Source organism: Ranitomeya imitator, chromosome 8 (genome assembly GCF_032444005.1).
Source record: "Ranitomeya imitator isolate aRanImi1 chromosome 8, aRanImi1.pri, whole genome shotgun sequence".
In the NCBI taxonomy this organism is placed as follows: Eukaryota; Metazoa; Chordata; class Amphibia; order Anura; family Dendrobatidae; genus Ranitomeya; species Ranitomeya imitator.
This window is the reverse complement of record NC_091289.1, coordinates 9,456,345-9,483,822: the sequence shown is the minus strand read 5'-3', so window position 1 is coordinate 9,483,822 and position 27,478 is coordinate 9,456,345. Positions and strand designations below refer to the sequence as shown.

Genomic DNA, 27,478 nt, shown 5'->3' with positions numbered 1-27,478 from the left:
TGTGATTGATCAGTACAAAGTGATCGTTACCGCGCCGCAGGGATAAGAGACCAGAAAGTTCCCATTTGTAAGACGAGCTGTGAGGACAGCCGGTCCGACGTGGGATCTGCAGTCCCCGCCAAGCACATGTCCCTCCATTTGCTGTACGTGGCAGCGCTGGGGAGCAGCGATGATTACGGGACCTGCCAGGAGCAGACGGCTCTGGGGAAGAGCGTGGGATCCGGCGTCGGCACACGGCGTACGTCCTGTGTCCTGATCTACGTCCAAAGCTGCCAGGGACCCCCACCCGCCCCACCATAGTCACCGCGGGGTTAAGTTTAATCATCTTATGGCCCTTTCTAATTTCTGTAATGGAGCAGATGTTTGATGGTGACGGACAGGTATGAAGTCAGATAAAGCTTGTACATAATGGGTTAACCTTACCGGGTGGCCATGGAGGGACATACTGAGGGGTGTTTGCTGCAAAGTAGTTTTAATTCCTCAGTTTAAGATCTCTGCTTGCTGCTAAAGGAAACCTTCCCAATTACATTCACAGTGTAAAGCTTATTTCTCACAGCTGTGGGGCTGCTACAGTTGCATCCAGTCTCACCAGTCCTCTGCGTCCTTACCTGTCTGGCCTGGTAATGCTGATCATGCCCACCTATCAGGAGCCCAGAGGTTTCTAGTATTGAATAACATTTGGACCGGAGACACTGTAACAAACCTTCAGCTGTGAGAAATATGAGGTCAGGTTGGGTATCAGTTTGAGTTGAGGAATAAAAGCTTTTCAGGACCCTGGTTCTGCAGCCACGACGGTGGTCCACGACTGCTAGACCTGCTGGGACGTGGAGGCTTCGTCGGGCTCTGCCAAGGTGGGCGTGGACTAAAGGTGGCGGCCGCGGACCTAAGTTATTGAGATAAGAGGAAACCTAAAAAGTTTCAGCACTTTGTTGCCAACCACGTTTTCCATGCGTTCTGGTCCGTGCTGCGTGGTGGCGGGCTGTTCTTGGTGGCAGCGGTCACGCCGCCCTCTCCTCCGTTCTGTCACTTACATTTGCACTCTGTTGTGTTGTTTTTTTAATATTCCTACTAAACCCCTTTTTAATCTCTTGCCTTTTTAACCCCGTGTTTGCTGATCCCTCCACGCCCGGCAGATCCTGATCCTGTACTGATCCCTGCTCGCCGCCCGGGTTATTTCTGGTTCCCGTCTCGTTCTGCGTTAATGCGGACGTCTTCACTGACCTCGCGGCTCTCACCGCCGACCGGAGGGCGTCCAACCTCTGCGATTCATCCATCCGGTTTTAACTTTATTACATCTTTAGTTTTTTGTTTTTTTTTTCTTTTTGGTATTTCTTTTGGCGCAGCACCCGCCCGGTGCTGGAATAACCGGTCCAGCCGGTTCTCACTAAATCATCGCTTGTCTTTCTATTCCCTAATCTGACCGGCCAACCTGGGACGGAGCAGTTTAACCCTTGCCAGTCGTAGCTTTATTTCCCGAGGTTTGCAGGAAGACTTGTGGTTGCGTTCCTCCGGTGAGACAGGCGGCGATTGCTTGAAGGGATATTGCGGACGTCCGCAGCAGACAGTGCGTTAGTTAGTGCACCCCTCGCTCTATGTGCTGGCCTTCCTGCTGACCAGGTAGAGCTGCAGTGTAAAGCATGGTGGATATAGAACGGGAGCCCGAGGACGTAAAAGCTTTAGACTTTTTATAGACATTGTAGCGGAGTTAGACTTCTTCTGTCATGGCTGAATTTGTATCCTTCCAGGCTTCTATACACTGTAACAAACCTCCAGCTGCGACTTGGTATCTAGCAATGTTCATTCCGAGCGGCGGGAGCCTCACAGTTGAGGGTTTGTTACACTTGTATCCAGTCCAGACCGAGCTGAACAGCATGTTCTTCAGAGTGATACAATGTAACAGACCCTCAGCGGTGTGATACATATAGTGTGGGGGGGGGGTTTCATGCTGGGGAAATGTTTCCATTCACTGACACTCAGCAGAGATCTTGAAAATGCTAATAATCGTATTTATGTGATTGTATCAGTTGTTGCCATAAGAAAATATTTATCTCTGTTGGCCACATGACAGGTGCCGGGCTTACTAGTCGTCCTGGGACTTGTAGTGCCCTGCTTCTCCTGCACCTGCTGGCTGGGGCTGATGGTGTTATTCCCGGGGGGTTGTTTTGTTTTTCTGGCACCGGTCCCCCCGGACTCGTTGCTGGTGAAGCTCCGCAGCGCCTGTTCTGCCCCCACATTCCTCCAGTCGTTCTCCTGCTCCGGGGGGGGGGGCGACGCTGGAGCTGCCATCCCACTCAACTGGCACTAAACCCTTTTTTTTTCCTGTTCTTTCCAATTGACTGTTTTCTTTCTTTTCTACACCTCGGCTGGTAAATCCTTGTGTGCGCTGCCGCGTCACCGTGTAACTGCAGCTGCTATTAATAGGATTCCTCCTGCTACCACGCGGTAATCGCCAATGTCGGCCGCCATGACGGTGCCCGTAGGTGTCACCCAGGCTCTTAGCGGGCAGCCTTTTACTGTAGTTTATTGCATTCATGAAACAGGGAGCACAGTATGAACAGGGCAGATGCCGGCCGGGCAGATGTAAGTTTTTACTTTCATTGGGGTTTGTCCAGGACTTGGATATTGACGGCCGCTCTGCCCCCAGGTCTGAGATTGGCCACGACCTGCTGTACCGACTGGCACCTGCTGATCAGTGGTTGTCGGGGGTCAGACCCCAATTGTGACCTGATATTGATCCTTTAGAGGACTCCTCTATATCTATGGCCTGGGGACCCCCCAACAATCATCCATTGTCAAACAGCCCCTTTTGGAGGTGTCTGGGATGACACATGTCGCCATTCTGTCTGATGTCCAGGGGTTGATGCTGATTGCAGAGTATGAGCGTTGCCGTCTGGGGGAGACGAGGGGGGATTTTCCTCTTTTTAGGCCCCCATTTATTTTTTTTCTCCCCTTTCAGTGGTGGCTCCCGGCCAGTTTGGGGTTAACCATTGCCGGAATGATCCGCACGTAATAAAGGGTATAAATATAACATAAAATATGCATGTGAGCGCGGCCCGCAGCGGTGAGCCAGATCTGTCCTGTGCTATTAGCTGCATGCACCGCGCCGGCAATGTGCCCTTGGATTAGGCCGCGCTCGGCTCCGCCGTTATCGCTGCTCCAATATTTGCTCGTCTCTGACTAATCCTTCATGAGAACGGCAATTATTAATGGATTTCATAAAATGGACACATATTGTCCCAGCGCCTGCAGGATAACCCGTCCTGTCCTCCGACAGTCCTGCCTGGTCACAGGTGGATCCACGTCTGTCCCGTGGGGGGATGGAGCCCCATGATGTAGGAATGAGTGTCGTACCAGAAGTGTTGTCATAGGAACTTGTATGTTAAGTTATTCATTTGTGATTCTTGCCCATACAGTGACTGCTTCAGACATCGGGGGGCTTCTTCTCATGGGAGGCTACAGGCCGAGGACGCCGTACTAATGTCCATCCGCGGTCACCGGCCACATGTGAGTAAAGGACACACAGTGCAGGATGGGGTAGGGTGAAAAGGAGGACCCCTCCTGGATAGGTTGAAGTTTTACCTGCTGTCGCCCACATTTTTTTTTTTTTTTGTATTTTGCAGATTTGGGAGCAGATATAAAGTACCAGACCTCCGAGGAGCGCTGACCTCCGACTCTTATGACTTCCCTACGCCCGTCCCCACGGGTCTTGGGGGCCTACTCCATCCATTTCAAGTTAAAGTAACTTCATCGGAGGACGCCACACGAGCAGCGACCTGCGCACCAAAGATTTGGGGGGTGGAGGGAATGGTTGTTTTCTGATGGAGACCCCCGGCAGCGACAGCCTCTGCGATGACGCAGACCTCGGGGGTAACGATTGCAAGAGGCTGGTGGACGGCGAGCAGAAGGTCCCCAAGGGCTCGCACTTCGACAACATCAACGTGATCGGCCAGGGCCTGAAGCACTTGTTTCAGCACCAGAGGCGCCGCTCGTCCGTCTCGCCCCATGACGTGTCACAAGCCCAGCCGGACCCGGAACCAGAACCGGATCAGTCCCTGCTACAGGAGTCTGATGGAACGTCTCAGCCCACCGCCCTGAATCGTGTCCTGCAGCAGATCCGGGCTCCCCCAAAAGTCAGAAGAGGAAGCAGCCTGCAGCAGAACCGCAAAGGCAAGACCCGGGGGAGTCCGCAGATCGGCCGGCGATCTGCTCAGGATATCATGGCCGTCCTCACCTATCCAGGACGCCCACGCTCCTCGTCCACCACTGACGCCTACATGGCCACTGCCGCCCTGGAGATGTGCAGCGCCTCCTACCTGTCCGGAGAGGAGTCGGCGGAGAAGGTAAGAGGCCTTAGATTATTAGGAGGGTCTTCAGTGTAGCTGTGTCTCTGACGTCTCGCACTTTAAGGGGTTGTCGCATAAATCCTTCAGATAGATAATAAATGCTGAGACCGCACCGATCATGAGAACAGGAGGCCGTTGTGAGCATGTGCGACCACCCTCCTATAGATGGTGATTGGATGCGGTCGCACATGCTCACAACGGCTCCGTTCACTTGGGGAACTGGCCTCATCAACAGTGAGGATCCAATAGATCAGACGTCCCGGTAATCATATGTTTATCAACTACTGAGGTTTTGTGGGCCAACACCCCTCTTTAAAAGCGTGACTATAGCCGCAACCAAAAAATTACGTTGCTGCCATTAGGGGGCACCGGGGCAGTCAGGAGCACATCCTATCCAGGTCAATAAAGGACTTACGTGCTGATAGTTCGCCCCCTAGCGGAGCGATTAATGCAATGGCCTTTAATTGATTCCGGGGTTAAATTTCACATCCGAGTCTCTTATTTAAAGAGTTTGTCCAGGAAGGATAAAAGCAGGAAATGTTGTAAAATTTATTTAACTCCGCTCCGTTGAGGCTGATTTAGTTATTCACTTGTGCTGTACATGCATCAGACCACTGCAGCCAATCACTGGTCTCAGCGGTGGCACCTGCACATATAGCACATGACTGCTGAGGTCAGTGATTAGCTGCAGTGGTCTCATGCATACACAGCATATTATATATGGGGACCGCTGTAGTTCAGGCGCCGGAATGGCGGGGCAATTTTTTACATTTATTTATTTTATGTGCTGGACAGCCCCTTTAATATTCCTTTCTCCTTTAAGAACTTGTGAAAGTAATCCGAGCTACGATTGATGCCAAGGACATCAGATAACGGTGCAGCCTCTGCTGTTTGCCCGGAGGGGCGGCGTATAATCTGGGTATACATGTGCCACTTCCTTCACTTTTTGCACTTCCGGTAATCCGGGCCATAACTCCAAAACCCCCCTTATCTTCTATTGCGGAGTATTGGAATATTGGGGGATATGGCCGACTTATCAGTCAGGGGTTAATGGAAATCTGATAAGGGTCTGTACAAAGTTCAGAGCGGCTCGGTGCCTGGTAGTGCCAGCGTCGGGCTCCACGTCTGGCCCCCAGAGTGCTGCCTTCAGGTCCTCTGATCTGGTTTCACCCCGTCACCCCATTATCGGCACAGTGAAGCAGAGAGTGACGGGGCGCCCTGTAATAAATACATTATATAATCTGTATGACGGTGCCAGTCTGGCCCCTTGGTGGCAGGTTGCTGTGGTAACTGGTTATGGTTGTATCGCCGGCAGGGTGTGACGCGTTTCGCCATATTTGGCTCAGTCTAAGCCGATCGATATTTTCAGTGTTACTTTGGGACAAGGCACCAGCGTAACCTCTCATATGGCGCTGTCATGTCGCAGTTTGGCCACCAGGTGTCGCCCTTGCTGCATTGACTGTTTCTTGGCGCCTCTCCCTGCTCCCTCCCGAAAAGTAAAGAAACGGGATTTCTAGTTTTTAGCTCCACAGGCGGCAAAATAGTGAAAATCCGCTGTAAGTTTAACACTGACATCTGTGACCCCACTAATCCAGAGAACGAGGACCCGTTAGCATTTTGTCGTGCAGCGGCGCCCCCTTCCTCTCTTCCGTTTTCTGTGTTGCAGACTGTGGAGCCCCAAAGCTAGTGATTGCATATCCTAAAATTGTATCTTATAGCCCAGTCTCATCTGGGGGTCCATTTAGATCTAGCACAGTCTTACCATATTTCATGGATCTGACCCATCTATCCGGGGGCTGCGGACAAATATGGACCCGGCCTTACTCTGTGCAGACTAAGGCAGCAGAATTGAGAGTGCAGCTCTGGAGAAGTTGGCATAAATTGGCACCAATAAACTCCTTTATTTTACTCTTCGTCCATCTGAGGTTTGTTTTTTCCGGCTGGGACTGGGCAGGGATTGCTATGTATGCAAGTGTCTCAGACCGTACTACAACCCTCATCGGAGCTGCTCCATCATCCTCCAATGATTCCTCAGCCTGTGTGGCTTCTGGTTACACGGCGTCTGCTCGGCTCCCCCTGGCACGGCGCCCGTTGGTGCCCACAGAGGTGTCATACAACTCCGGCCTAATCCAAATGTTTGTGTTTCCCTGAAACCTCAGACGATTCACCGGAGATTTGTCAGGACGCGGTCGGCGCAGGGAGCGACATTAATTGTAAACTTATACCAATTACTGTTAACCCATTGCCTGCCGGAGAAGTCTTGCGTTGGTATAGACCCTGGCGTGGGTAATATGGGCGTTCTGCGCAGCGCCGTCCTGTTGTGCCCCTCATGTGGCGATTTGTAAAGTCGGATTTATTATTCCTCTGGCTGTTCGGGTGGAGGCCGGAGTCACATCTGCGTTGTTGGCAAAGAAACGGATAATTAAAATGACAGACCGATCGCACGACCGATAAAAAATGGCGCCAGAGCAACCCCACGCCGTCCTGTCACTACCGGAAAGAATAGCGCTGCACGTTGGGTTATTCATCCAGGATTGTGGACCCGGCCTTACAGGTGACAATGAACTCACAATTCAGTGACAGCAAGCAGAGAGATTGCAATGTTAAGACTCTGAAACAGTCTTAAAATGTAACTTTTTCACAACTTTTATCCTTATGGTCATTGCCGGGGACATGATGGCGAAGGCTGCGATTTTGATGGGGATCAGTCTTACGCTGAAGTCTTTGATCAGTGACCGGCGGCAGAAGATCCAGCGCATCGGCGAATGTTTGTGTCCTGCGCAATCGGTCGACGCCATAGAAAATCCTTCTCTCCTGTCGCACGATGCTGGCAGCGTATACCGAGATGCCCTCTGCCGCCGGGCGAGGGGAGGAGGCGGCGATGACCTGATCTGCCCAAAACATTAATCTGCTCCAGATGTCCATCTCGGAAGAAAATGAAGCCAAATCATTTAATTCCCGTTATCCCGGCTGATTAAACGGGGCGTCTCTTAATACCCAAGACATGCCAAGAATCCGGGCTATTTGCTGCCTCCTGCCTGAATGTCTGAGCAGCTGGTGCCCGAGCCACCCTGCCCATGTAAAAACCCCATCGTGCTGGCTCCCAGGGCATCCTAAAGACATGGCCGCTGCCTCGCAGAAAGGCCTCCCCGATCAGGTATATGTCAGAAAATGGGACAAAGCTGCAGTACCATATGCTACCTGTGGACAGGGGTGGCGCTGTTTTGATGCTGCCATCACAAATCCCGCAGCATTTCCAGGCTCTGAGGGTAGTAATATAGGAGCAGAGGGTGGACCTCTAAGGGTGGGATCCTAAAATAATGTCCTGCACTGCACAGCTGAGGGTTTGTTACACTTGTACCCAGTCTCCACAATGATGCATCAGCCCAAATCTCTGATACATTGTAACAAACCCTCAGCTGTGAAGTGTCAAGCTATTGATAATTTCAGGAACTCTTCGTGTCCCAATGACAGTCTACCGTCATGAGCTGCAGGTCGCCCGTCCGTCCCCGGGATCTCGCCAGGTGGACGGAGACATCGCCGAGGGAATCCAGGCCAGAAAAATCTATAAGGCCGCCTTTGTTGATCCGTGCCGTGACGTCGGGGGTTAATGACTTTTCTTCCCTGGATCATTCATTGGGTCTGTGTTCATTCAGTTTGTCTGGAGTTAGTAGTCCGATAGTCCAGAATCTCTGATGATCCGGCACACGCCTGAACGCTGTGACTTTTTCTAGCGTAAAACTCTGTTCTCCAGCTGCTGTAGAACTAAAACTCCCAGCATGCCTGGTTGACCTGAACAAAACAAATGGTAGGTGCTTGAGGCATGATGGGTGTTGTAGTCTTACCAGATCATGGTAGGAGTTACTGGAGAACCACAATGTCCAGCATGCTTTTGACATGTAACTCTATCTGTTGCAGAACTACAACTCCCAGCTTGCGGCTCCCCGGTTGTTGAAAAAAGACTATAGGGACTTGCTGGGAATCATAGGTTTGCAACTGCTTGAGTCGCATGTTAGACTGTTGGGCATGCTGGGAGTTGTAGTTTTGCAACCTCACTGTCCTCACCTGTAGGGCATCAGCTTTTGCAAAGCTACAACTCCTATCCTATTCTGACAATCTGCTGCTGTGGGGGCAGCTGGGAGTTGTAGTTCTACAGCAGCTGCAGGTTGGATCCTGCTGGGAGTTGTAATTCTGCAGTAGCTGTGCAGGTTGGAGGCTGCTGGGAGTTGTAGTTCTACAGCAGCTGCAGGTTGGATCCTGCTGGGAGTTGTAATTCTGCAGTAGCTGTGCAGGTTGGAGGCTGCTGGGAGTTGTAGTTCTACAGCAGCTGCAGGTTGGATCCTGCTGGGAGTTGTAATTCTGCAGTAGCTGTGCAGGTTGGAGGCTGCTGGGAGTTGTAATTCTGCAGTAGCTGTTGCAGGTTGGATCCTGCTGGGAGTTGTAATTCTGCAGTAGCTGTGCAGGTTGGAGGCTGCTGGGAGTTGTAGTTCTGCAGCAGCTGCAGGTTGGATCCTGCTGGGAGTTGTAATTCTGCAGTAGCTGTGCAGGTTGGAGGCTGCTGGGAGTTGTAGTTCTGCAGCAGCTGCAGGTTGGATCCTGCTGGGAGTTGTAATTCTGCAGTAGCTGTTGCAGGTTGGATCCTGCTGGGAGTTGTAATTCTGCAGTAGCTGTGCAGGTTGGAGGCTGCTGGGAGTTGTAGTTCTACAGCAGCTGCAGGTTGGATCCTGCTGGGAGTTGTAATTCTGCAGTAGCTGTGCAGGTTGGAGGCTGCTGGGAGTTGTAGTTCTGCAGCAGCTGCAGGTTGGATCCTGCTGGGAGTTGTAATTCTGCAGTAGCTGTGCAGGTTGGATCCTGCTGGGAGTTGTAATTCTGCAGTAGCTGTGCAGGTTGGAGGCTGCTGGGAGTTGTAGTTCTGCAGCAGGTTGGATCCTGCTGGGAGTTGTAATTCTGCAGTAGCTGTGCAGGTTGGAGGCTGCTGGGAGTTGTAGTTCTGCAGCAGCTGCAGGTTGGATCCTGCTGGGAGTTGTAATTCTGCAGTAGCTGTGCAGGTTGGAGGCTGCTGGGAGTTGTAGTTCTGCAGTAGCTGTGCAGGTTGGAGGCTGCTGGGAGTTGTAATTCTGCAGTAGCTGTGCAGGTTGGAGGCTGCTGGGAGTTGTAATTCTGCAGTAGCTGTGCAGGTTGGAGGCTGCTGGGAGTTGTAGTTCTGCAGTAGCTGTGCAGGTTGGATCCTGCTGGGAGTTGTAATTCTGCAGTAGCTGTGCAGGTTGGAGGCTGCTGGGAGTTGTAGTTCTACAGCAGCTGCAGGTTGGATCCTGCTGGGAGTTGTAATTCTGCAGTAGCTGTGCAGGTTGGAGGCTGCTGGGAGTTGTAGTTCTACAGCAGCTGCAGGTTGGATCCTGCTGGGAGTTGTAATTCTGCAGTAGCTGTGCAGGTTGGAGGCTGCTGGGAGTTGTAGTTCTGCAGTAGCTGTGCAGGTTGGATCCTGCTGGGAGTTGTAATTCTGCAGTAGCTGTGCAGGTTGGAGGCTGCTGGGAGTTGTAGTTCTGAGAACATCACCACTGTATTGTAATCTCCAGAGGTGAATCCTGGGGCAGCAGCAGAACAATGGTCTTTATTTAATGCCGCCGCTCCCCTGCGCTCCGACCGGTTCCACATCGCACTTAACCCCTCGTGCCCTGAGCCGCTGTATAAGAAGCGCGAGACGTTTCTCATTTTCTGATTGTTTCACCTTGGACGCGTCACTCCGAGGTCCTCGTTAGATCGGCTCGTCACCGCCGGCGAAAGACGGTGAATCCGGCACCAAAATCCAGCAAAAAGCTGCTCCTGTAATGGGGAGCAAAGGGCAGAAAAGCCGAAAACTGACTCCTCCGTCCCCCACACCTAAACATGGCGCTCGTTCAGATTTGGCGTTTTACTATTTTTCTTTGAGTTGCGCCATTTTTCTGTTGCATTGTACAATCCAATCCTGAGCGTCTCCGACTGTTGTAAACTACAACTCCCAGCATATCCTTATTACCCTGGATGGCGGGGCATTCTGGGATTTGTGGTCTTCAGAAGTAAAAAAAAAAAAAAAAAAAAAAAAAAAAAAAAGCCATTCTGTTGTTCCCTGTTATCAGCCACTACAGGCAGGGAAGACTGAGGTTCTGGGATAAGTGAGTGCACCCTGCCGCCTCCATCATATGATGATGAAATTGAGGCAATGGCGGGGTCAGGTGTCTGGCGGAGGAGGCGGATAGTGTCAGGGGGTTGGTCTTCAGGGTCCATCTGTCTGGGACCCTCGCACAGCTGACTCACAGGAAACGCAGGGGGCAGCGGCCACCCCTCCCTCCTCGCCTGTCACTGGCAGCGGACGGATGGCAGGAACAATGAGGCTCCCTGAACTTCAGGCGGCTGCTCTGCCTGTGTCTCCTCTGTCCTGAGCTGATCGTGGGGGACCCTCTGCCCTCGCCCCGACTCTCCTGCCCCCTCTTTCTTCTGGAGAATGCTCCTTTAATTGCCGGCTGCCACCGCTCCCTCCTGTTCCTTTGTGTGACGAAGGGTCTCAACATGGTCCAGCGGTTCAGCCTGCGGCGGCAGCTGTCTAAGGTGGGTCCGAGGCTCGGTGCCCGCGGGCACGCTCTCCGCACTACGGCGGGGTGACACTTTTTGTTTTACTTAGTTTTCTTTTGCCTTGTTTGACAAGTATTTATTTTTTTAAATTTTGCGGTCAGGTACTATGTCTGTCTGTGCCCTCTGCACTGATGCCGGGGGGCTGCACTGATGCCAGGGGGTTGGTATTAGATGTATACTCTCCTCCTCCTCCTGATTGCTAATATTGGCTCCGTTGCCCCATCTCCCCTCGTGCACACTTCTCCTTATTGTCACTTGTATTGTTCGGGGAGCTAGGAAAGACCCCGTACTGGCAGCCCCCCGACTCTGCCAAGGCTGCGCACTTGGTTCAGGTTTTCCTACATCGTATCTGCAGCAGAATCTGCTCCGCTTATGAGGATCCTGCTGCAGATTTGCTTCAAATTTTACCCTTTTCATTGCAAAAATGCTGCTCTGATTCTGCACAAAGACGTGATCGGCTGCTACTGTACAAACCTGCAGCAAAAAGAAGCATGGGTGCTCATAGACTCCGGATCTAAAAAAGCTGGGTGATAACCCCTGCAGCGAGTGGTCACCGCAGCCATATTGGTTGTCGTCCTGCAACAGATATTGCTAAGAATTGGAATTTAGGAGATTTTCAGTGTCTGGAGCTTTCAGGAGACCAGGCATTGCAGCATCGGTGGGGTTCCTGCGTCAGATGCCAGGAATGTGCCCGGCCCAGTTCCTTCTGGAGATGAGGATATTATCTGGCTTCCTGACTGCTGAGATAAGGGGCTGTCATCTGAGTGCAGGTTCGGGGCTCGTCCGGCTTCTCGTCCCGTGCTGGCGGTTTGGGGCTCGTCCGGCTTCTCGTCCCGTGCTGGCAGTTCGGGGCTCGTCCGGCTTCTCGTCCCGTGCTAGCGGTTCGGGGCTCGTCCGGCTTCTCATCCCGTGCTGCTGGCGGTTCGGGGCTCGTCCGGCTTCTCGTCCCGTGCTGGCAGTTCGGGGCTCGTCCGGCTTCTCGTCCCGTGCTGGTGGTTCGGGGCTCGTCCGGCTTCTCGTCCCGTGCTGCTGGCGGTTCGGGGCTCGTCCGGCTTCTTGTCCCGTGCTACTGGCGGTTCGGGGCTCGTCCGGCTTCTCGTCCCGTGCTGCTGGCGGTTTGGGGCTCGTCCGGCTTCTCGTCCCGTGCTGCTGGCGGTTCGGGGCTCGTCCGGCTTCTCGTCCCGTGCTGCTGGTGGTTCGGGGCTCGTCCGGCTTCTCGTCCCGTGCTGCTGACGGTTCGGGGCTCGTCCGGCTTCTCGTCCCGTGCTGCTGGCGGTTTGGGGCTCGTCCGGCTTCTCGTCCCGTGCTGCTGGCGGTTTGGGGCTCGTCCGGCTTCTCGTCCCGTGCTGCTGGCGGTTCGGGGCTCGTCCGGCTTCTCGTCCCGTGCTGCTGGTGGTTCGGGGCTCGTCCGGCTTCTCGTCCCGTGCTGCTGACGGTTCGGGGCTCGTCCGGCTTCTCGTCCCGTGCTGCTGGCGGTTCGGGGCTCGTCCGGTTTCTCGTCCCGTGCTGCTGGCGGTTCGGGGCTCGTCCGGCTTCTCGTATTAGAAGATTATCACCTTTTTCTAGATTCCTTCCTGCAGTTGTGGCTTTCTGACTTCTTCTTGGGGGTTTTTCTTGCTGTATTGCATTTCTCTTCGTGCTGACCTGATGTCGTGTTTTGAAGACCCTTATCTGGTGTGGGGAAAGCTGGGAGTCCACCAGTATGGCTGACTGCAGAATAGGACGTCTATCTGGATATCAGGAAGTGTAAAGTTGGAGATTTTTACCTTTTGTGACTCGGAAAATTTGGGTAACAACCCCAGGGCAGCTGTCATGGCTGCCGTATGACTGATCACTTTGCTTTCCCCTAGTCCAAAGAGGAGCAAAATGCTAATACAGCTGTAATATGGGGGTGCGGGAGTCTGTTGTCTTTCTCTGCCTCATTTTACCCCATTGAAATCCGCGTCCTGCTGTAATTAAAACAGAAAGCGATCAGGAAGCCATCAGCGGGATAATGACATTTTCATTAAGAAACTGAGCCGCTGTAATGAGCCGTCAGTAAGCCGGTACTTGGCACCGCTCTGCGCCTGGTGAGATGCTGACCATCGAGGACTCGGGCTCTGCACCTTTTACTAAAACTACAGCCGGCAGCTGCATGGAAACCATCAGCAAGCAGGCTCAGTTATTTGATCTTATTGTATTATATTCTTCTGGCTTGTTTGCATGCTCGGGGCTGGTCGGCCCGTTACCAGAATTACCTGATACTCATTAGTGCAGGAAAATGAGAGATGCAGAATTTTTTCTTTTTTGCTGTAGGAGATGAGCAGCAGCTAGAGACACAAGGTGGCTGCTGATCGCCATCACTCGATCACTGACAGGACAGGCTTCAGGTAATCGGGCAGAGTTGCTCCACACTGTACATCACTTTTTCAGGGCAGCAGTTTGTGCTCCAGAGCTGCTCCTCTCTGCATCTGGATGCAGAAAGTTGCTCTTACACCGAGTCTCTGCCGCCTTATTCCCTCTGTCTCTGCATCACAAGACGGGGCTTCTACCCTAAAAAACGATCACCTTCGCCAATACCAAAATATAGCTTGAAATAGAGTTTGAGGAAATATCGGGTCATCCTTCTGGGAACCTAATGGGTCATTAGAACAGATCTCCTGGAGTCCTGGCTCTTTAAGAAGGATTTCTGCTCCGGCTGCAATGTGACCTCTCCAGAGGTGAAGTCCTAAAACTAATGTTCTGGTATTTTTGGATGAAAGCTCCCAGGAGTGAATAAAGTGAATAAAGCTGCTCACGTGACGGGCGATGAAGCTCGCTGAGCGTTCTTGGCTTCGCTCTGTGCTCATCATTGATTTGATTTTTTTTTTTCCCCTTCTCTCATTTATACATCGTGTCTGCTTTCTATATACCTTGGATAAGAAGAACAGATTCTGACATCGCAAATTAAGCGGTAAATGCTCAGATTACGGATTTACCTGCAGAAAATCCACAGTTTAATACAATCCCCCAGGCTGTAGATTACAAGTGGCAAACATTGACCTGTCGGCCATTCTCCCTGCAGAGTTCGCCTTTTCAAGGCACTAAACTGCTTGTAACACATTGGAGTTCTGAAATCTGCAGGTTCCCTTGGGAGACGTTCACACCTCGCCATGTTGGGTGCAGACTTTCCTTGCAGAAACCGGCAAAATATATGAAATTTCAGCAAATCTCATCCACATCTCACTGAATGTTTCCGGATTGTAGAATCTGCGGCAAGTCAATATTTGTGCAGCTTTCAGACCTTGCAAGAAAGGAAAAAATCTGCTGCGAGTCCACCGCAAAATCTGTGACCCGTGTGTAATAAATAATCTGCCGCGAATACGCAGTGTGCGAAGTAGGAATATGTCTATATGATGACCCCCTGGAATAGGAGTGTGGCCCCTGTGCCCCGCCGCGGCCCCTGTGCCCCGCCGCGGCCCCTGTGCCCCGCCGCGGCCCCTGTGCCCCGCCGCGGCCCCTGTGCCCCGCCGCGGCCCCTGTGCCCCGCCGCGGCCCCTGTGCCCCGCCCCTGGGGAGATATGCAATTTTACATTTGCATTTCAGCCGAATTGCACAACCGCACGTCTGAACCTTCCCTCTGTATTACACAAGGGTCTCGCACCACCGTGGCCTTCAGCCTAGTGAACGCCGTTCACACCATGAATGTCTGATCCGGAGACGCTCTGTGATGTATTGGCGATATTTTCATGTTTTTGGAGTCCTAGCTCCTCTTTATCCTCTCTATAAGGCTCCGTACATCTGCAGCCGGACTCTCTGGATATTATCCCCCCCATTGTCCACATCACAAGGGGATGACGGCGGGGGGATACAGTATATACAGGGGTTGGGTTGTAACTTGCGTGTGGAGCAGAAGAGCTGCTGCCTGGGGGTCTGACAGTCTCTTATCGCCTTCTCTCCATTGAAGAGCATGGACCCTCCTCGCGGGTGACGTCCGTGTATGAGGAGACCGTGGGGGCAGTGATTGGGATGGGAATCGTCCATTAGGGGCTTCCTGCTGCTTGTGCATCCACCCCAATATGCACTCAAAGGGGTCTGTCCCGGAGTGACCCTGTAGTCAGGTGGTCTTACACATTATACAGTCCGTCCTGGGTTCCTTTTTGTACGTTTCGCCGTCTCCCCACACAGCGTCACATGTCTGCAGCTCCAGATAATAATGGCTGTTCCCCTAATCAGCTGCCCCCGCCGGCTCGGCTCTGCTTAATCTGTGTGACCAGCTCCTTCCTGTAGAGTGAGAACGGAGCAAAGTTAATCAGTGAAAGGCTGGGGGGTGCGGAGGGTGGTCCCATCAATATCGTCACTTCCCAGCATCCTTTGCTTAACTTGTATCCAGTCTGTCCTTGTAGTTTGCTACAATGTGTCAACGCCTCAAATCGGAGGGTTCTCTAGACCGGATGCAATGGTAACAGCATCGGATGTATTGGAAGGTGCCATTGCCAACAGCAAGCAGAGATCTTGAACACCTGAGTAGGGGCATGCATTGAATGGCGCCATCAGAGACCACAAGCTGCAGGTGCCATCGTGCATGGCCTACGTCCTCTATGGGTGCAGTCCTGGCACAGGATGGATGCAGATGCCTGCTCGGCCAGTGTCTGTACCCGCGGCGGCAGAGTTGGAGGAATTGTTGCAACTGATCGGGGTTCAGAGACCACCGCCAATATCAGGGGGCACTGATGACCCGACCTCCTCGCCGCGGTCTCTGCAGCTCTATCCCTCTGCAGGCTGATGTCCTTATGGCTTATTACTGGCCTCGCACCCAAGACCCCACTGCTGCAGGGAGACTCTACCGACCATTGAGCTGAATTTGAAAGACCCCAACCTGCTGTATATAAAGAAGAGAAAATCCATCTGTCAATAGTCCTAGACTATGCATTAGTTTGTCACTCTCCTGCACTATAGGTGCTGGCACTGACATTTTCACACTTTAGCAACCTTGAAATATAGGAGTAAAGAGTTTCACTTTTTTCCAAAAGGAAGCGTGCGCCACTCACCGACCGTTCAAGGTTCTTGTGTCTTCAATAAGTGGCGCTAGAGCTAATCTTGTGGTCACAGCGCCCCCAGTGGTCAGTGCCAGAAGCAAGGTATCACTGCCCATAGTTGTCTACCAGAAAACCATCCGTCCTCCCCAGTCAGTCTTTGGCAGCGTAATGTTTCTTTACCCACCCGGCGACGTCTGTATCCTGATCGCTCAGGCCGATGCCCTCTTGGCTGTTTTGGCCTAGTTTTACAGAGTTTCAGCCTTATATCGATATCCCCTGCACTCGGATTTCAGGAGATCTGCGGCTTTATGGCGCCAACTCAATCTGACACCTCGGATCAGATGACGGGATCGAGGAGAGCGACGCTGCAGCCAAGTGACGTGTCCTAATGTGGGTCCGGCCAGCGGGGCCTTCCACTTGTGATTTCTTCATTCCGCAGCTTTCTGATGATCCGAGGATTGGAAGAGCGCGGAGGATTGGAGCACGGACGGAGAGGCTTCATGGAGCCTGCACCACATCAGAAAAAAATGGTGCAATGTGTCCTGCGCCGCTCTGGTAGGATTTATCTTAACCCTCCGTCACATACAATATTCGGACTAACGAGTTCACATACAATGTGCCTGTCAGGCGCCTGCTGGAAAAATACCTATAATATCTAATGTTTGCAATTTCAGTGCTCTAAAAGTGATCAGTGACCTTCATAGGGATGTAATGAAAGAGACTACACATAATCAGTTGCAAAAAAAAACATTTACTTAACATAAAACTAATAACTATGAAATACAAACTTTTCAAAACTCCCGCCAAATAGTCCCCAGTTCGACTCTCTCAAAAAAATGTACAAAGAAAATTTTTGAACACAAACTTAATTTTAAGGTTCCTTAAGTACTATTAAAAACATATTCAATCAGAAGTAGATGCTGAGGTTTCCCCAGAAAAGTCACACTTGCAGAGCAAATAGCAAGAATTACACAAACTGCTTTATGACATTTGAGACATTCATAATTTGAAAGCCTTCTGGTTCCGCTTTCCGTTTGGCAGGTGGTGCAGATGGTGACTTTTCACCATCATCTTCTGGGCGGAACCTTTTGAGCTGAACTTGAAGGCGAGAGGGGATACCGATTGTTTTCACGCTTCTCCTGCGTAGCTCTCCAAGTACTAGTTCATGGGCCAATTTTTTCAGATACAATCGTCTACGGAGTGGTTCAAGCTTGTTTTCAAGATAAATTACTTGTGAATTTATACCACCCAAATTCAACATAGCAAAAAATATGACCATTGGCCAGTGTTTGATGTTTCTGCTGACTTTGAAAGTGGAGCACATCTGATCTGCTGTATCCACACCCCCTTTGGTGGCATTGTAAAATGTAATTATCTCCGGGTTTTTTTCTGCCCCAGTCCCAGGATCGATGGCAGCATCATCATGAAGTGTTGATAGAAGAAGTACGATTTTTTGGCATGTGGTACATAGGAAACTAAAGCCTTTCCATTATGGAATGCAAACATACTGCTGTACTGTTGTCTCTCTTTCACACTTACAAACTGTGGCGGCAATTCCCTTTTGTTTTTTCTTACAGTTCCCACATATGACAGCTTCTGAATTTTCAGATAATCAATCAGATCACAACTTGTAAACCAATTGTCAGCTGTAATATTGCGACCCGATCCAAATAAGGGTTCAGCCAGTCTTTTTACAACATCAATGGGTTTGTTGCTCACACAGTAAGGACCTTCTGGTTGTTTTCCTGCATAAACTTCCAGGTTGTAAGTGTAGGTCTTACTGGCATCAACAAGGGCATACATTTTTATTCCATATTTGTTTGGCTTTGATGGAATATATTGACGAAAAGCACATCTACCACGAAAACCAGGGAGCATTTCGTCAATAGTGAGATTCTCTCCAGGGTAATAACTTTGTTTACAGTTTACAACAAATCTTTGAAATATATCACGAATTGGAGCAAGTCGGTCATGTGTTTTGCGTTCGGTTCGGGTAGTTCTGTCGTCAAACCGAAGGCAACGAATTAGAATCTTGAATCTGTTTATGGACATAACAAGGCTAAATTTTTCAACTCCATCCCCATCTTTACCCCAAAGTTCCTCCAAACTTTGTCTATTTGCCCTATAAGCTCCTGCAAGGTACAGTAATCCAAAAAAAGCACGCAGTTCTATTTCATCTGTGGGCTTGATGGTTCTGTTGCAGATGTACTTGTCCTTTATAATGTCTATATATTAGTTGGTATATGTGACAATAGAGTCCAGAATGTCATCTGTAAATATACTGTTCCAGCATTCAACTGCAGTTTTTGCATTACGTGCAGTTCCTATTACTGCAGGAAGGTGAGTAATAATGTTTAAAGGTTCCCTACGTTTTTTCTGGAATGGCTTCTTGTTCCATTTAGTATTTTTATCTTTTCCAATATAATATGATCCAACTTCTTCATCCTCACCACTGTCACCATCTTGCTCTGTTTCAGAATCCAGGACACATTCTTCCACCTCCTCATGAGAATCAATCTCACTTTCCTCTCCTATATCCTCATTCAGTGTGAGGTCTCTATCATATAACAGCAAGTTTGTTACTTCCTCAACATCAAGTTGTTTGGATAAATTGTACATTTTCCTCTCCATTTCAGCAGATAATCTGAAGCAAGAGAAGGAATATGTTAGGGAACTACTGTATATGCCTGAGCAGCACACTTTCTTTTATAAAATCTCCCTTATTTCTATGAAATATCCTCACATTTTGTGCTATACATTCATAAAACAAGCTAAATAAACTATTGTGATGAATAAAAACATAAAATACCAACCTTACTGAATGTGACGTATTCACATACAATGAGCCTGAGAGATCTGTGCAGCTATATCCTCTCCCCTGAAGCTCTGAAATCCAACTGTGATATCAGGTTTCACAGACCTTCAAGAGACAGGAGACTACCTGGAGGAAGGGGGTTTCCTCACAATCTGGTGAGGAAGGAGAAATGAAAGTAAGGGTACCGTCACACTATAACATTTCGATCGCTACGACGGTACGATTCGTGACGTTCCAGCGATATCGTTACGATATCGCTGTGTCTGACACGCAGCAGCGATCAGGGATCCTGCTGAGAATCGTACGTCGTAGCAGATCGTTTGGAACTTTCTTTCATCGCTGGATCTCCCGCTGTCATCGCTAGATCGGTGTGTGTGACACCGATCTAGCGATGCGATCTAGCGATGCGTTCGCTTGTAACCAGGGTAAACATCGGGTAACTAAGCGCAGGACCGCGCTTAGTTACCCAATGTTTACCCTGGTTACAAGCGTTAAACTAAAAAAAAACAAACAGCACATACTTACATCTGGTGTCCGTCAGGTCCCTTGCCGTCTCTGCTTCCCGCACTGTGACTGCCGGCCGTAAAGTGAAAGCATAGCACAGCGGCTGTGCTTTCACTTTCACTTTACGGCTGTCAGTCAGTGAGTACGGGAAGCAGAGACTGCAAGGGACCTGACGGACACCAGAATGTAAGTATGTGCTGTTTGTTTTTTTTTAGTTTAACGCTTGTAACCAGGGTAAACATCGGGTAACTAAGCGCGGTCCTGCGCTTAGTTACCCGATGTTTACCCTGGTTACCCAGGGACCTCAGCATCTTGGTCGCTGGAGAGCGGTCTGTGTGACAGCTCCCCAGCGACCACACTATGATTTACCTACGATCACGGCCAGGTCATATCGCTGGTCGTTATCGTAGGTAAATCGTATAGTGTGACGGTACCCTAAAAGAGAAGCGCCTGTCAGATCAGTTGTATGTGACGGAGGGTTAATAAAATGCAGATGACTGAAATAATCGAACCATTGATGTAGGCTTTAAGTTTAAAGGCAAATGCGACCCTAGCATCCCTCTGACACCCCTCTAAGGGACTGCAGAAAAATAGCCCAATGCTGGATTTAGAAGGAAGCGGGCTGGCGCCAGTGCAACGGTCCGATGGTGGATTGCGCTGGGTGCAACGGGCTGCTGGCGGATTGATGACGCCGGGTGCAACTGGGCACTGGGGCAATGATGGCGCCGGTGCAACAGACTGCTGGCGGATTGATGGCGCCAGGACAATGATGGCGCAGGTGGATTGATGGAGCAGCTGGTCAGTGCAGTGGTCTGGGGCTATATAGGACCTATTCTGGAATCTGCTTTCTTTTCTGCATGGAGGAGCAGTGGGGGAAAGACGTGACAACTGCTGGGTGCCCATTTCTGACTTATAAAGGTTGTCACTTTTTGAGGCCCCTATCACCATCACATACTGTAATAACGCATATACCCAGAACCCCCTGCTGCTCTCGGCAGGGACGTGTCCTTCCTCTCGTCTGCCGCCTTCATTGCTCTAGTAACCGGTGACAGTCATTGTCTGCAGATAATTTATGAAGACCGAGACACTCCAGAATCTTATACATTGGCCGAGACCCAAACTAAATACCAGCCTTAACCGAAGCAAACAGACGGCCCGGCCTGATCCCAACCCTGGCCGAAGGGGGAGACTGAGGGGCCTGGAGGGAACTATGGCGCTGTTCACTGGGATAGAAGCCGTACAATGTAGGAATATTGCTTACAGGACAATTCCGGGAGACCCCACAGATCATGATGTCGTGTCCTCGCCTTATACCACCGGAGACAGTGCTGCTCTCTAGCTGCTGCTGTACTACTCCTCTGTCTGTTAATGATGGGAGTTGTAGTACTACAGCTGCCAGCGGATGGCAAACACTGGGCTAAAATATACAATAATAGGCTGAAGGGATATTCCAAAAATAAATCATGTTACATCCCCCCCCCCCCCCCCCCCCATACCAAGAGAAGGTAACAATGTGCGATCCCAAAACTGGGCGCTACAGGCCCGTCCTACATCCGGCCTCGCTTCATTCGTTGTCTAGGGGGCCGACGCAAGTGCGGCAGTCCCACCAAGGTGTGCACCCCGCTGTATTCAGGATGGGCCTGCAGCCCCCTGTTCTTAGGAACAGTGGGGGTCTCAGTCAGCAAACTATCCCCCATCATATGTGTGAATCTTCCAAAATGTGCCCAATTTCTTTATCCATATCTAAATGTAAGAGAAGTGCGGGGACGGTTCGAGAAGACGCCTGGGTGACTGTGACTACATGACCGTTCCACGCCTGCTGATAATGGCTGCCACAAGGTGGCAACCTCCCGTAATGGCAGGAAAACCCCACGGACGTCACAGCGCAGGCGAGGTTGGGTCCGTTCTGGGAGGCCGATGGGTTAAAGGTCTCCGTCCCGTGTATCGGGCCTCCATCGCAGTTTCTCCCGAGGATCCTGTAAGTAGCGAATACCCTCCTTATCTCCAGTTTATCTACGAGAGTCTCATTGGGGTCAAAATCCTCCTCCCACCGCTGAAATCCGGAGAGGAAGCGCTCAGGTATCGAGAGGACGCACATTACATAACTGAGCCCAGACTTTGAAACGTTTTATGGCCACAATTATTTTATGGTTTTGTTGTTTTTTTCCAATGTTGTTTTTATTAGCCAAAATAATCGAAGGAAACATGAACCTTTTTTATGGACGGACACGTGCATGCGGCATATTGTGCCGAAGTTCCTGCATCGTACGCGTCTCATCACACGGAAAACACAAAAAATGCAATTATTAGACTGAGGGAGAAATCCTGCAAGAAAAAATGTGTGCACGAGGCAAAATGATCTCGTAGGATATGTGCTGTGTGAACATGACCTATAAGTCTGATACTACTATTCCACCATATATATTGCACGGGGCGCGTCCTGTCTGTGCTGCACCTCGCGGGGCGCGACCTGTCTGTGCTGCACCGCGCGGGGCGCGTCCTGTCTGTGCTGCACCGCGCGGGGCGCGTCCTGTCTGTGCTGCACCTCGCGGGGCGCGTCCTGTCTGTGCTGCACCTCGCGGGGCGCGTCCTGTCTGTGCTGCACCGCGCGGGGCGCGTCCTGTCTGTGCTGCACCGCGCGGGGCGCGTCCTGTCTGTGCTGCACCGCGCGGGGCGTGCTCTCCTGGAGGTTCGCCGGTATCTGCACAGATCATGGCTGGGTCTTTTCTGTCCTAGTGCAGACCCCACAGTCGGCCCGTCCTGCGCTGAAATGGCGGATGGCCGAGAAATAGATTGCATTCATCAGTGAATGGAGAGTAAAGGTCCCGTCCCCTCTCATCGTCCCCTCTCATCGAGTGCATTGACCTGAGGACCGTTTGTGGCCCGTCCTCCGGAGGGCGGCCGTCTTTGCAGCGCTGCCTCTGATCCCATATGACCGGTCAGTTATCAGCGATTGTGCTCCGTGCGTTCTAGGACGAGGTAGCAGAGCCGAGCGCCTGCAGCAGCATGCGTGAGTCCACCGCGGCCGCCCTGCTCACCACCGGGATGGAAACATCCACCGAAAACGTATGTGGCCCAGTGTGCGAACCCACCACTGTCTGTGATACTGGCCAGGGAGCAGCTCCTGCCGAGAACGCCGCCTCCCCTCATGTCCTGGGACTGTAGATTATGGGGGTGCTGTCACCAAGAATCATACATGGCCGTCTATAAGGGTCTTTCTCCCAGGAGCGTAACTATAGTGGGTGCAGTGCAGCCCCTGGGGCCATATAAGAACGCCGACACTATTAAACACTCGTGATGCCGGGGGTCTCGGTTGAATCTTACTGGCCCCATTGCAACATTTTCAAGTTACGCCACTCTCTCCCACCACAAACTTTTTCTTCCGTCTTTTTCTTAAAAGACTAAGGAAAAAAAAAAAGTGTGTTGTCCAGCTTTCCTATGACCCTGAATGGCAGATATGCCTGGTAAGCAGGAGGTATCACTGCACAATATGGAATTCAGACATCTGAAAAAGCTGGATGACGTCCTACCCTGATGTACAGGCAAACATTAAAGGGTCTCTAGCTGTGGAAAAACACGCCAGTTATTGGTGGTCTGTCCTCGGGGACCCTCCGTGATCTCAGTAACTGGGTGCTGCAGCTCTTTCTTGTGCACAGAGGAAATTTATTGCTAAAATGCTTGGATGTTAGGCCGAGCACACCCGCCACCTTGTTTCTATACAAAGCCTCATTTTATGAATCGCTATGGGTCCCACCAGTCGGACCCCCGCAGATCAGTGTGATATCCCCCATTGTTAGGATAGGGATTTAACTTGATTTTTGGCATTATCCCTCTAAACCGAACCGGTCTGGTAGATAACCTGAGAAAGCAGAGAATGAGGCAGCCTGCAAAAATTGTATTTTTGGCAAAAATTATGGAATCACCGGCCTTGGAGGATGTTCATTCAGTTGTTTAATTTTGTAGAGAAAAAGCAGATGACAGACATGGCACAAAGCTAAAGTCATTTCAAATGGCAACTTTCTGGCTTTAAGAAACACTAAAAGAATCAAGAACAAAAAATGTGGTAGTCAGTAATGGTTACTTTTTGTAACCAAGCATAGGGGAAAAATTATGGAGTCACTCAATTCTGAGGAAAAATTATGGAATCATGAAAAATAAAGAAAAAAAAAACCTCCAACACATCAGTAGTATTTTGTTGCACCACCTCTGGCCTTTATTACAGCTTGCCGTCTCTGAGGCCTGGACTTACTGAGGGTCACACAGGACTCTTCATCAATCTGCCTCCATCTTTCTCTGATTGCTGTCCCCAGATCAGCTTTGCAGGTTGGATTCTTGTCATGGACCATTTTCTTCACCTTCCACCAAAGACTTTCTATTGGATTGAGATCCGGACTATTTGCAGCCCATGACATTGACCTTATGTGTCTTTTTTCAAGGAATGTTTGCACAGTGTTTGCTCTACGGCAGGATGCATTATCATCTTGAATAATGATTTCATCATCCCCAAACATCCTTTCAATTGATGGAATAAGAAAAGTGTCCAAAATATCAACATAAACTTGTGCATTTATTGAAGATGTAATGACGCCCATCTCCCCAGTGCCTTTACCTGACATGCGGCCCCATATCATCAATGACTCTGGAAATGTGCATGTTCTCTTCGGGCAGTCATCTTTATAAATCTCATTGGAACGGCACCAAACAGAAGTTCCATCATCATCACCTTGTCCAATGCAGATTCACGATTCATCACTGAATGACTTTCATCCAGTCATCCACAGTCCACTATTGCTTTTCCTGAGCCCATTGTAACTTTGTTTTTTTTCTGTTTAGGTGTTAATGATGGCTTTCACTTTTCTGTATGCAAATCCCATTTCCTTTAGTCTGTTTCTTACAGTTCGGTCACAGACGTTGACTCCAGTTTCCTCCCCATTCGTTCATTTGTTTTGTTGTACATTTCCTGTTTTGGAGACATATTGCTTTAAGTTTCCGGTCTTCACGCTTTGATGTCTTCATTGGTCGACCAGTATGTTTGCCTTTAACAACCTTCCCATGTTGTTTGTATTTGGTCCAGATTTTAGACACAGCTGACTGTGAACAACCAACATCTTTTGCAACATTGCGTGATGATTTACCCTCTTTTAAGAGTTTGATAATCCTCTCCTTTGTTTCAATTGACATCACTCGTGTTGGAGTCATGATTCATGTCAGTCCACTTGGTGCAGCAGCTCTCCAAGGTGTGATCACTCCGCTTTAGATGCAGACTAACGAGCAGATCTAATTTGATGCAGGTGTTAGTTTTGGGTATGAAAATTTACAGGGTGATTCCATAATTTTTTTCCCTTATGCTTGGTTAATAAAAGTAACCATTACTGAATACCACATTTTATGTTCTTGATTTCATTTAGGGTTTCTTAAAGCCAGAAAGTTGCCATTTGAAATGACTTTAGTTTTGTGCCATGTCTGTGATCTGCTGTTTTTTTTTTTTCTACAAAAAACCACTGAATGAACATCCTCCAAGGCCGGTGATTCCATAATATTTGCCGGGGGTTGTAACGCCTAACTTTCATGGTATGTTGCAGCAAAATTCGTCTTTTTATCTTTCTGCAAAGTGCACTGGGGGGGTCTATGCATTTGCAGTCCGCTGCGCACCTTCACCTCTCGCCATCCTCTACTGCTTCGTGCCACCCCTGTGATTGTATGTGGCAGAGAAGTGGCGAGGAGCCACGGACTGCAGGAGCCGAGATGCCACTCGGCGTACGTTACGGATGGAGATGACAATTGCGATCTTCGCACACCGCTCTCTTGTATGACCTTGCATACCGATAATATTGCTGACAGTTTCCCTTTAATGGTTGCCACCCAGCTTTCCTAGACACAGATAGGACATGGCGACTTGTGCAGTGATGAAAGAACAACTCCCGACTGTAGGATCGGAGGCGGCTGTGGGATGAGATTTTGTTTATGTATCTACCGGTACTTTAAATATTTCCTCGTGTGCCGTCCCCATGTACAGCACCGATTACACCAGAGCCGACCTCGCCAGCGCCACTTGTCATGGCGGCCGGGCCCCGGCGTCTCCTACATATTTATATACAAGATGAAATGACGACGACAACATATGGCTTCCTGCACGGACCTCCCAGGGAGGCACGAGACCCCCCAGCCCTGCACACAGGACCCCCAACTCATAAGGGGGATTACAGTAAAAGCGTATCACTGAGAGGCTGTCACTTGCTAATCAACGGGGGTCTGACCACAAAGACCCCCAGCATTCAGAATGACAGTGGGACCCGGATCCAACGCTGCCCCCATCCTCGCTGCGCCAGGACCACCATGGCGCATCCTAGGAGTTTGCATTTGCTTGTTCCTTAAAGGGGAAGTTCCACTTGATGCCTTGTTGGTTCCTTCCCTTGGATTTTAGAGCCTCGATTACAACACTGCATAGATCACATTGAACTGTATGGACGGCGCAGACGTGCGAGCCGCTCATTAAAGGGACGTACGACGCAAAATGTGTGCAGACTATTCTCAGCTGGCTTTTTTTTTTTTTTTCTTTAAATTCAAGAACTTGTTGCAGAGATCTTGAAAAAAGTGAAGAATCAGCGCACAATGATGAGAAACTTTTCTCCGTAACCATTTTTGTCTGGAGTCTCGGCACTGATGGAGTTAAGTAATGAAGTCATCCGATTCTTTATAGGTTTTGCAATATCCGTATATATTTATATCGCCGTACATATATATATATTTATACCGCTGGGTGCGCAGAGCGGTTTCCTGCCGCAGACCTCATCGCTTCCTCTACCGGGCGGGCGAGCTGGTGCCGAGGTGACAGGAAGGGCACGAGATGCCGCAGTTTACGCCTGTATGCCCTGCGCTATGTACACACGGTTGGCATATGCTTCTCGAAACTTCAACATGGTAGAAGGGAATTGCTTAAATGGCAATGCCCAAATGTATTTCTATTAGTGGAAATGTGCAAGGATCCATATCCACCGTCCTGGGCGTCCAGCTGCAGAATGCCGCCATTTCTAACAATGGTTTATTTCAATGGGAAAACAATATGCAAATCTCCTGTGCAGCCAGTTTAATCCTCGTGTAGATTAGTCCAGTATTTAAATGGTTAAATCAGGTGATTTTTATTTATTTATTTTTTCCCCTCCCACCCATGAAAGGTTATATCCACTGTCTGGCCAGTAATGTACACAGGACCCTGCGGAGGAATGTACAGTTTGGGGCACAAAATAGCTCTGCACAGCCATCTGGTGGCAAGAATCAGGAACTGCATTATTTAGAGTTTGGGGGTTTTTTTCCCAGGAAAAAGTGTATTTCCCTATATAGAGGGCAATATGTGGGGTAATGTTCAGTATTTCACTTGTATATAGAGGTTTTTTTGTTGTTTTTTTCCCCATATTTTATCAGTAGGCTGATAACATCTGGAAACTTAACCCCAATTTTGGACTTTGCCCTGCTAGTTGTGGGTGGATCTATTGCACAGCTGCTGATGACCGCACCTGATGCATTTGGCCGCAGGTGTCGCCTGTGTCTCCAGCATTGTGTCCCTCGGACAGTTATAGCCAGACAGAATTCCTGAAGCCCATAGTAATCCTGCTCTGTCACCTGCGGCCCCCATCCCCCACCCGGTCATGCAGGTGAAGCCCAAGAGCTCTCCAGTACCAGACCAAAAGAAAGAACATCCCCCACCTGCACCATTACCCCCTGCCGCCACAGCCAGCTACATATGGGTGCCCATGCACCATTACCCCCTGCCGCCACAGCCAGCTACAGATGGGTGCCCATGCACCATTACCCCCTGCCGCCACAGCCAGCTACAGATGGGTGCCCATGCACCATTACCCCCTGCCGCCACAGCCAGCTACAGATGGGTGCCCATGCACCACTAACCCCCGCCGCCACAGCCAGCTATAGATGGGTGCCCATGCACCATTACCCCCTGCCGCCACAGCCAGCTACAGATGGGTGCCCATGCACCATTACCCCCTGCCGCCACAGCCAGCTACAGATGGGTGCCCACGCATCATTAACCCCTGCCGCCACAGCCAGCTATAGATGGGTGCCCATGCACCATTACCCCCTGCCGCCACAGCCAGCTACAGATGGGTGCCCACGCACCATTAACCCCTGCCGCCACAGCCAGCTACAGATGGGTGCCCATGCACCATTACCCCCTGCCGCCACAGCCAGCTACA

The 27,478-nt window shown here is 50.3% G+C and overlaps 1 protein-coding gene across 2 annotated transcripts in view; it reads left to right on the top strand.

Moving 5' to 3' along the window:
* TMCC1 (transmembrane and coiled-coil domain family 1) overlaps positions 1-27,478 on the top strand; it is a 60,512-nt gene that overhangs the window by 9,866 nt on the left and 23,168 nt on the right. Inside the window, exons 2-3 of one of the 2 annotated variants that reach the window (XM_069736236.1) lie at positions 3,414-3,504; positions 3,621-4,340. In XM_069736236.1, coding sequence (XP_069592337.1) covers positions 3,819-4,340 — 522 coding nt within the window. In that variant the 5' untranslated portion in view covers positions 3,414-3,504; positions 3,621-3,818. Of the gene's footprint in view, positions 1-3,413; positions 3,505-3,620; positions 4,341-10,591; positions 10,929-27,478 lie in introns of those variants that run through there. The other variant, XM_069736239.1, reaches the window with a different exon arrangement.